General features: G+C 40.2%; 1 protein-coding gene across 3 annotated transcripts; it reads right to left on the minus strand.

Moving 5' to 3' along the window:
- Window positions 1-1,315: 1,315 nt before the first annotated feature.
- ANKRA2 (ankyrin repeat family A member 2) lies at window positions 1,316-10,677 on the minus strand. 3 transcript variants are annotated; one of them, XM_058044356.1, is made up of 9 exons: window positions 10,492-10,677; window positions 9,634-10,022; window positions 7,502-7,660; window positions 5,993-6,058; window positions 4,574-4,671; window positions 4,288-4,413; window positions 3,829-3,895; window positions 3,662-3,742; window positions 1,316-2,126 (listed from the first exon to the last, which is right to left on the minus strand). In XM_058044356.1, exons 2-9 carry the CDS (start codon window positions 9,920-9,922, stop codon window positions 2,071-2,073), a joined length of 942 nt encoding a protein of 313 aa, XP_057900339.1. In that variant the 5' UTR covers window positions 9,923-10,022; window positions 10,492-10,677; the 3' UTR covers window positions 1,316-2,070. The 3 variants fall into 3 exon arrangements, with proteins under 3 accessions (XP_057900339.1, XP_057900338.1, XP_057900337.1); XM_058044355.1 differs by having other exon boundaries at window positions 10,563-10,676; XM_058044354.1 differs by having other exon boundaries at window positions 10,543-10,676.
- Window positions 10,678-10,801: the final 124 nt, after the last annotated feature.

Here is a 10,801-nt window from a genome sequence, read left to right on the forward strand (position 1 = left end):
AGTAGCCAGGCCCCAGCACATTGCATAACTTTGTGCCTCTCTTGCTACACCAGTTTTCCTTCACATATTATGCGACTTTATCAGGATCTCATAGCTGGTGAAGGTATGAGTGTTTACCTCTTTGAAATGGCTCTTACTGTCTCTACTAAATTCAAGGCAGCAGGTTTGTTGTAGAGACCGGACAGCTTGGCTCCTGAGATCGACAAGAGTCTTCACAAGCCTGAACTTCTCAACTTTGGGGTAAAAAGACAGATTCAAGGGGCACATGGGGTTGGTGGTTTGGGAAGGCTGTACCTTCCTAGTAGCTCAGCCAGTGGGGAAATGAAGAGGGAAACCTGCGGCCAGGAGTTTGGGATAAAAGGAGGCTGTGCCCTCTGAAACCCCGAGAGAGAAAACCCTGTGGGTGTGTGTGCCCCAGAGGACTCTTCTCCCTTTATTTGAATGAAGTTGAAGGAGTCCTCTGTCTCCTTTTTGGACATAGAACTCTGGCATTTGTGGATTTTCCTGACACAGGTGAACTTCCAAACCACTGAAGCACAATAATCCTTCAAAAGCTGGCCCATTTTTTCCCACATTCCATGCCACTCATGACTATCTACCCTCAGGGCAGATGTCTGAATAACCTCCCTAGAAATATCTAAACATGATGTAAACCGCCCTGAGGAGACCTGCCAGACTTAGCAACAAGAACATGCTCTTCTTAACCATGCAAAGGGAATTCAGAATTCTCAAAAGCTGTTGTAACAGGAGTAAAAACATGGGGAAAATCGTCCTTTCCAATTCTCCCCTGCCAGACTGGACATGACTATTAATAGAGTCCCAAATCGTAGTGCCTGAGGTAAGGGTAGGAGAGGAGCACTGAATACATATCCCTAATGGCCCTCACTGCCTTTGATGTTACCATGCCATGAACTGATGTCACAGTGTACAGCAACAGAACAATCCTGATTCCCCTCCCTCCTCTGAAAAATACCATCAGGAGGAGCACATAGAGGATTATACAAAGGGTTAGGTACAACACCCACACCAACAGACAAAGCCACACTGTGACCAGTGGCTCCCTACCTAATACAGCAAATACTTAGATCAAATTTGTTTCCAACTACCCCTGATTTTATCTGTCATCTCAATCCTTCCTGGCCCATTGTAGGTGCCAAACAAGACTGCTGTGGTTTAGGAATGGTACTGCCCAGTTTAGTGCTCCCTGGGACACTTCAAATGCACTCCCATTTGCTTGCTCCCCCACTCCCTCTCTGCTTTCCCCTGGGGTGAGATGGAAAGGGGAATTCGAGGCAAAAAAGGTAAAGATCACAGGTTGAAATAAGAAAAATTTACTGGACACAGCAATGAGGTAAGAAAACAAGCATTAACAGCAACAATGTACAAAAGACAGAGCGATTCACATGCAAAACTGCTTATTGCAGAGCTCCACCAACCCCAGTGCAACCAGTCTACCCTGACTGGAAGGAACTCCTGCACCCTGGAAGGGACTGCCTCCTTCTCTTAGCAATGAGGTGAGGTGATACAGAGTAAGCTCTCCATCCTAGCCACCTTCTCTGTATTGCAAAAATGAACCCTGCTCTGGCTCTAGCCAGAATTAATACAAACTGGGGGGGCGGGTCTCAAAAACTTCACACAGAGTGAACATTTTGGCATTATTAACAATACAGGTATCTATCTTTTGGTGGTGATATCCCTCAATATCTAAACACATTTCTTCCTGTGAATATGTATTGATGATGTGATGAAGTAGGACACTTGGCATAGTGCCACCAACTACACTCAGTGTAAACATTTAGATGGTCAAAACTGGGTTTATTTACAAATACTTTCATGCATGACAACTGACTCTTCTAAAATTATACAAAATATATTTAAGAAAAGGATGACACTGCACATTTGTATTAACAACAATGAAAGAAGAGGAAGAACACCAAAAAGCTTAACTAAAGCCAGCAAATAGTTGCACTGAGGTAAAGTTACAAAACAACCAACTCTTGTCACTGATTAGAGCTAAACAGCAGTTCAAATCTCCAAGCCAAGATGTGGCACCTGCAGAAAAGCCAACTGCTATTCCTTGATATTTTGAAGTAGCTTCAATAAATGAGACTCAATAACCTGCTGAACTAAAGCAGAAAAAGAGATGAGGTTAGTATTTATTTTTTCTCTATTTTCAGAGTTACACTGTTTTTTTTCTAGCAGATATCTGCTTGTCCTGTGCAATCATTTAATAAAAACCAGACATGTATAAATTCACTCTGTGAATAAGTCAGCATTCCTTCAGAAAGTAAAAGCCTTATATAATGCAAAAACAATACCCCCAGATAGGCAAACAATGTTTTGGGGGGGTCATCATCAGTTCTTTGGTTTGAATAGACTGCTAGCACATGGAAAGCAAATTTTTAGCCTACGAAGAGAAAATAGGCAGAAGCATTTCTGAGAAACTTCTGTGAAACACTTGGAGATTGACCTCTTGAAGCAGTCTTCTATGTAAACTCCTGTCAAGTTGGGATGTGCTTGTTTCATCTGGGGTAGAGTTAATTTTCCTCACAGTGGCTGCTATGGGGCAGTGTTTTGGATTTGTGCTGAACGCAGAGTTGGTAATACAGAGATGTTTTTGTCATTGCTGAGCAGGGCTTGCCCAGAGCCAAGGCCTTTTCTGCTTTTGGTGCAGCCACACTGGGAGGGACTGGGGGTGCTTGGCAGGCTGGGAGGAGACAGTGCCAGGACAGGTGACCCAAACTGACCAAAGGGATATTCCAGACCATGTGGCACCAAGCTCAGAGTATAAAGTGGGGACAAGAAACAGGAAAGGGGGGGACATTTGTGGCGATGTCATTTGTCTTCCCAAGTAGCCATTTTGCATGATGGGGCCTGGCTCTCCTGTAGATGGGTGAACACCTGCCAGTGCATGGGAAGCACTGAATTAATTCCCTGGTTTGCTTTGCTTGTGTGCACAGCCTTTGCTTTCCCTATTACACTTCTTCTCTCCCTGATCTCTCTGGTGGGGGAGTGATTGAGTGGCTGTGTGGGGCTTGGCTGCTGACTGGGGTTAAACCATAACACGGGCTCATTCCTAAGCACAAGGCAGTGCTTGGAGAAGCTACACATAGAGTGCTTGGCTTACTTTTTGATTCCATTCATTTCTGTAATGGCAGACATTTCACAGGTTTCAAAATGACAGCAGCAGTGAGGGAAAAAACAATAAGGAGTCCCTTCTTTGCTTCTGGTTTCCATAACCAAGCCAGATATTACAATTCACTGATTACTGTCTGCCTCAAGACAAACTAGAGCTAGAGCTGATCTGACTGAAGAAGGTTTAGCAAACTACATAACATCATTCCAGTCAAGTAGGCTGATGGGTTCAGGAGGGTTGCAGGCCTTATCTGAGTCATGGCTGCATCAGCCCTAAACACCATTATTTGTGTTCAGTGATATAGAGCCAGGTCAGGGACATTTTCTTAGTAAGTACTTGACTTTCTGAAACAAGAATAGAAGCTCCTACCCATTTTGGCTTAATGCACTTAGGATTATTAGGACTTGTAGAATAGGTAACATGTTAAGAGCTGCAAAACCTCTACTGGGCCATTACAGCAGCTACATAAATGAGGAGCTGCAAAAATGAATTTTTTTTTAAAGTGTTTACATTTGCAATACTCACCACTGCGATAGCCCAAGGCTACAGCCAAATCCATGGAATTATAGCCAGCATCTGTTTCAATGGTTGGATCAGCACCACTCTCTATGTAAAACAGGGATAGAATCTTACATTTCTGACAGGGAGAACTGATCATACATTATTAATGATAATTTGGACAGTCTGCTTACCGAGAAGAATTTTAACACATTTCACATGGTTCCCATGTACTGCATATAGCAAGGGTGTGCCTCCATTCTGCAAAAGCAGAGAAATGCCTCAGACACTTAAATGATTAAGCAGTCTGCAACTGTAATTCCTTAATACACAAATATGCTTCTATGTAACAGTATGAGACTTCCTAGGTTTTATAAAAATGAGGTTCAGTTTTAGATCTTCACAACTTTCATCATTTTTGTATACTGTTCAAACACTAAGATCACACTTCTACAAGAAGTCAGCATTGGTCTCATTCTCTTTCTACCATGAAGTCAGAACTAGTAGCATCACCCTCTCGTATCCTATGAAAGTTGTGAAACTCTCAAGTATTTCAGAAGAGGTAGAACAGCTTCAAACACAAGGCAGTGCTATGTCCTGCTTCAATTTTCTGACCAAAGCACCCTCTGACTAAATTCAAGCTAGAATCTTACCCAGTCATACTCATTGACATCAACTCCACAGTCGAGCAGCATTTTGACAATGTCAGTGTATCCTTTACTGCAGGCCAGTGAGAGGGCACTTTCTCGCCCCTTGCCCAGAATCTGAGGATCTGCACCCTGAAATAAAGTATCAGTTTAAAAAAAAAAAGCAAATTCGAGGTTTTACATAGACCTTAACTTTAAATCTTTTAAGCTTGTAGCAGCATTGACAAACTTAGGAATGCAAAACAAACTGAAGAGTAAATGAATTCAAAATCAATTGTGATTTTTTCCTTACATTCTGGAGCAGAAATTCCACTACTGCTATCTGCCCATGAGCTGCCGCCCACATCAGAGGGGTAAATCCTTCTTCATCCTTATGATTGATTAAATTTTCTGTTCAGAGAAAAATATATAACTTAGTAATCCTTTTCTCACTGCACTGTATCAGCTGGTGAAATGTGCTGATGGTAACATTTATTCACCAGGAACCAGTGTGACCTAAATGTTATTCTCAACTTTAAAAACAAAATTCTGTCCCAGTGGTGGTGGTAGTATCTGTCCAAGAAAGAAAAACACATCCAACTGACAAAAGAAAAATTTCAGCCTTTAGTTTAATAATTTAAAATTCAAGTTTTTAAGCTCTATAAATCAAACTCTGTTTTTACTCAGAAAATTACAAGTTGTCTGTAATCTGGGCTTCACCTTTTTTAAAGAAGATAAAGGATGTTTGAAAAATAAAGAGGTACATCCTGTATTATACTGTAGACTGTTTTTTTCAATAGAATGAGCCACACAATTTTGTAAAAAATGAACTTGTACAGCAATATAGGTAAAACAACCCCATTCTCCACAAAGTTTGTGTAATCAATAAGGTGGTCTGTGAAAACAATTAAGGTCCACATCGAGTGCAGCTGGAAAAAGAAAAGAACTTCTTTTAACAGCTGGCTGACAAATATTTCAGCTGGATTTTATTTTAATATCTAAGTACTTTATAAATCTCATGCTTATCATAGCACCAAAATAAGCATTTTTAACTGCTACCAACACTCCAGAATTTATTTACTTTTCATATACATGGCTCATTACAAAGTATTTAGACACAGTGACTCATTACCTGTTTTCCAGTAAACATTTCAATAAGGATGCACCGAAAGCATGGGAGATTACTATTAGTGCAGTAAGAATATACTACTAATGCTACTAAATTCATAAATACGTTAGAGAGAGCTGAAGTTTTGCACATGTATTATGGACACACAAATGCCACATCATTCAGAATGTGTACTACTACTACACTGCAGGTGTGAGGCATGGCTTACATTAGCGACATGCAGGTCTTTATGCTGACTGATTAAATAGAATTGGAAAGCCACCATTAATGCAAGTATGTTTAAAATGACATGGATAAATTAAAAATGAAATTAAATAAGCTGCTGTGACAGAATTAACATGTTCCTTTTTTAGTACCATGGATTACCTATATACCCCTACAGAACAGGGAGAGGAAGGGATTTACCTACTGTTATTAATGTTAATGTTTTAATTTAAAATGCAAATGATACAGTGAGTGAGTAATAGATTGATACAAAATATTAGTCCACATCTGCAAAGAACAGATACCTCAAATGTCTTCCTTTGGTGAAAAGGTCAAACACAACAGCATATAAATGGCCCAAAGAAAACAAAAAAGGCATTTAACCTTCTTCTGTCTCACCTTGTTCAATACGTGTGGCCAGATATAACATTTCTCCCTGAGCAGCCAGCTGATGGACAGATAAAGCTGCAAAAAAGAAAGCAAAAGCCATGCTACATACAGCAGTTTTAATTCTGCTCTCTTTAGAGCTGAGCATAACATGTCCATTGGCTTCAGCAGTACAGAACTTGGAATCAAGCGTGTAGATGATTCTACCTTAGGCTCTGAACTTAAATCACAATTAAACCACTGAAAATTTTCTGAAGAGTTTCGCAGATTTAGGTAATTTTTAAAGCAATGGAGCAGTTATTCTTGAAAGCAAAGGATACTTCCTACACTGACTCTTTACAAAGTAACATGCTGTCTTCACTGCTGTTTGGTCAGCAACCCAAGATTACTTTAAGACCCATTTATTAAGTGAAAATAAACGCATTTTGATAGATTAAGGAAGTTTAATTTAAAAATCACACTTGGATCACTAGAAGATCTGTCCCACTAGTCAACAAAGGAAGCCTCTGGTGTGTCTCCCACTCCCTATAATGTGGAATAGATCAGACATTACAAAACTATACATAACTTGATATATAGAGAAGAAAACAAAGATTGAGGGATTTGTTATTGCAGAGATTATGCAAAAATAACCTCCAATCCCACAGAAAACTGCATGGTTTTGATGACTGCAACTTGGAGCAGTCCTGAAAGGTAATCAGGAGGCTAAATGTAATAAATTATCCACATGATGCAGTAACAAAATTAGCTAATGATTACATTAACTGTAAATATTCACTGTCCTCCTCCAAGTAACCACATGAAAGTTGAGTTTGTTGAGGAAGATGATGTATTTTGTTCAGTAGCCTATACCACAGCTCCCGATTAATTTTTTCCATGCAAGTAGCATTTTTCTTTTAAAAAGAGTGACTTGTAATTTATAAAGAAAATAATTTACTACAAAGTAAATTACAGCAAATTAATTTAAAAAGGCAATGCTTGACAATTCAGAAAAAAATCCCATTGGAAATAATGCTTCCTTGATTTTCAAGATCTGTGACAATCATGACACAGTATTCTATATTTACATTGCATCTTAAGTATCCTGAAGCATTTACCAAACATCTAATTTTAAGATGCACAAGTTCTGAAAACATGGGCATGAAGTACATGAACTTACAACTTACTATCTAATTTTTGATTTAAAAAGTATAGGTAAGGCTTTTTCTGTTTTTTTTTCCCCATCTGGAAAATAAACGTCAGTCATGAATTCCATACAACAGGTGGATGACTATTTTATGGCTGGACCCATGTGAAATTATCCATGTGAAATTACATGGGCAGGTACAACTCAAATAAATGAGAGGGAAAATGAGTCTCCATCTTTTTTCTGAGGAGGACAGGATGAGAGGGAAGACTATCTCAGTGGTTTTTTCCTATCTTTAAGTTCATTGCAACACCAAACAAAAAACCGTACAAATTTGTCAAGCATCCAAAATATAGTTCACAAAATAATTAATAGAAAGGCAGAAAGATACTTACAGTTTACAAGTAGAGGTGTTGTAGAGACTTCATTTCCCCTGTGTTTGTTAGTTAGTGTAGTTGATTGTTTTATTGGTGAGAAATGCTTAGTAGTTGATGGAGTATAAACATGTCTTACTTGGATACCAGGGGAAGGAGAAGTGTGGCTGTTGCATTCAGCTACATTGAACAAAAAACAGAGAGGATTTCAGTACTAATAAGAGCATTAAAAGCAAGCCATAGATTCTAAGTGAAACTGTAAAGCACTGTAAAGTATCACAAGACCTTTAAAATCCATGTTAAGAAAGCTTTGTGACATGTGCTTTTCCCACTGTGTACTGTGAAAGCTGAATAAAGACCCGCATTAGTTTCTAACATAAAACAATTACGCTACTTCATAAGTTCAGTATGGCATAATGTCACCCAGAGACAAGTTAGTATCTAAATGAGGGAAGCCTTTGTCTTGATTTTTCAACATCCCTGGCATGGATTTATTAGGTAAGAAGGTTCTACTTGTCATCTTCTCCTAAACACTCTCCAAGGCAATAACATGATGCAGCTCTGGTCAGACCTGCACTCAGGTACCTTTGCAGCCTTTGCCTGCTCCCTAACCACTCCACTGCACGAGTGGAGACAACATTCATTAACTTCTTCACCAGGGCTCTTCCCACTCCTGGATAAAATTTAACAGCATTATAAATGCCTGATGAATACTTATCCAGGAGAAGGACAGCACCCACATGAATGTACACAAAATGCAACAGCAGGTCACTGCTCAGAGTTCAGGAAGTCCTTCACTACTGATGTGCTCCTTCATACTAACTTTTCTTGCTTTCTCCTAGAAGCTAATGGCATTTTTTTACAGAATATATTTATCATGTTGTCTGGGCTTCTAATTCTCAAAAGTAGCTTTTGGTTTTGAGATTAGATTTTTAAAGGACATATTGAAGGATTAAACTCCATACTGGCTTAACTGATTTGACACCAGTAATTAATGCGGAGAAACTAATTAACACACACACTGAAGTAACACCAAAGAGAAGTCTGTGATCATAAATGCAAGCACAAATTCAGGGAGACTACTTAAAAGAAGTAGAGTGTAAAAAAAAACAAAATTATGTTTTGTTTGCCAATCAAACAGCTAGAACGGACTGTAAAGAATTAAGAGTCCTACCACAGATTTTAACCTGTGGTCCCTGGATTTGCAGGACTACTTCTAAGGGACTTAAAGATGTTACCTAAGAAAAACTACCCAGGTGCTGATGGGTGTAAATCTGCCACTCAGACCTGCAGCTCTGCTACTGAGCACTTGGGGCAAAATCAAAAATGTTTGAAAACTATAGTGGCTGAAATGCAGCCAAACAACACAAGTCAGTGAAACCATCAAACTTCAGAGGAGGCCTGTGTTTGCATTTGTCACAGGCAATAGCTCACATGGACTTCAGGGAGAGATACACCACGAACAGTCTGAAATATGACAGCAAATGCTGGAAACCACAACAGGTAAGGGGAAGTAGATGGCAGTGCTAATTTTGCCCTGTATCAATATCCTGAGTTATGAAAAAGCTCAGTATTTAGACTCAGTGACTCATTCATGAGATGAAACTGCCCAGCAGTGGCAGGATTAGCTGCAGGGATCCTGCCCTGGAGCAGCATTTGCTTTCCAGCAGCAGTGCAGCTACAGTGGCAAGCCCATGGCTAGGACCAGACACTGTACAGCCACAGTGACAAAACACACCTGCCCTGTGCAGTCTTTCATCACCCTCATGAAAAGATACAACACGCTGCTGAAAGTTACTGAAGTGCCCATAAAGTGCTTTCAGCAGTGTTTTCTGAAGAAGCATACTGCTGCAGGACATGCCATACAGAAGCAGCTTGTTTTCCTAATTAGCATCAGCTCTGACTAGCTTCAAAAACTTTTTGTGTCCCTGATTCTTCAGATTATATATATATTCGAAATGTAGCATAACAATTAATATTGGAGCAACTTTTTATATTAATAATCCATTAAACATATTAAAAAAAACGTTAGAGGAACATATCTTAGAAAACTGATCAATACACATATAGCACAGAAACTCTTTTCTCAGAAAGCATAATAACTTAGCCGGATGACACAGTACACAGATAATATTTTGTACCATAAATTCAACCTTTAAATAAGACAGATGCGACTTCTAGGTCAGAGTTGACTTGATCTTGAATATTTTTACTGTCCTCCTCATTCAAAGACTTCACAAATCGTGAGCAGACGTTCATATCAAATCTATTGGGCAAAATGAATTTCATCCCCATGGTGACGCTCTGAGCTGGGCCCTCCTCTGTGCTGGCATCAAGCTGATGCTCCACTTTAATGTCTGGCATGGGTGGAAGGCTGTAGCTGGTGGTGCATTCTTCCACAATTAACTGGGCCCCGACATCTAAGTTTGTTGAAGATGCCATGATCTCAGTCCCGTTCAAGTTTCATGCAAAATCGTTCTTCATTGTTTCCAGCCAGGAACAATTCTGGCCAGCCAAGCCAAATTTTCTGGACAACCTGCACCTGAACAGACACAACACTGGTTAAGAACATTCTGGTAAAACAATGCATAAAAACACATCAAACTGTATTTAAGCTTATGGTATTTATTTTTGTCAGTCAAAACACTGGTGAAATATCAATCTTAAACAATGCATAAAAACACATCAAACTGTATTCGAACTTATGGCCTTTCTTGTTGCTGTCAGAAGTTAGCGACCAAAACGCAAATATGTTTCAGCACCTGGATATTTAAACCAAACTCCGCTATTAAGCCAGTAGGAGTTTCATCCATGTGAAACGACGCTTCAGAATATTTGCCTAGTTGCAACAAAAAAGCCCACACAACAACCAGATTTATACTAAGCCAAGAACAAGCTATAATATGACTTTATTTTCCGAAAACATTACACTTGAGGAAAAAGTTAAAGCGACTTTAAGCTCCCATATGTCTTTTGCAACCTGAGTAAAATAAACTGCTTCTATTACATACGTAGGAAAAAAACCAAATCCCGTTAAACCGATAAAGGCAACCCCAGAATACCCGTGGCTTGCTCGCAGTACCGCGGGAAGTCTGGGGCACGTCTGGAGGCGTCCCCTGTCCCCGCAGGCAGCCGGTGAGGACAGGCCGAGGACAGGCCGAGGACAGGCCCCACAGCGCCGGGGCCCGGGCCCGGCCTCGCCTCGGCTTGCAGCCGCCGCCGCCGCCACTGCCGGAAGTGCGGTCTCGCCGCCCTGCCGATTGGCCAGCGAGAGGCGCGCTCTGATGACGCACTGCCGGTGCTGCCGCCATCTCTCCTCGC

This window comes from Melospiza georgiana, chromosome Z, assembly GCF_028018845.1.
Source record: "Melospiza georgiana isolate bMelGeo1 chromosome Z, bMelGeo1.pri, whole genome shotgun sequence".
Taxonomy (NCBI): Eukaryota; Metazoa; Chordata; class Aves; order Passeriformes; family Passerellidae; genus Melospiza; species Melospiza georgiana.

Excerpts from the sequence above, each read along its gene's own strand:
- ANKRA2 (XM_058044356.1), bottom strand. The coding sequence starts at position 9,922 with ATGGCATCTTCAACAAACTTAGATGTCGGGGCCCAGTTAATTGTGGAA. Across the intron at positions 3,896-4,287 it reads ATGTCAATGAGTATGACTGG|AATGGAGGCACACCCTTGCT; the intron begins GTAAGATTCTAG and ends CTGCTTTTGCAG. Across the intron at positions 3,743-3,828 it reads ATGTGTTAAAATTCTTCTCG|AGAGTGGTGCTGATCCAACC; the intron begins GTAAGCAGACTG and ends TGTTTTACATAG.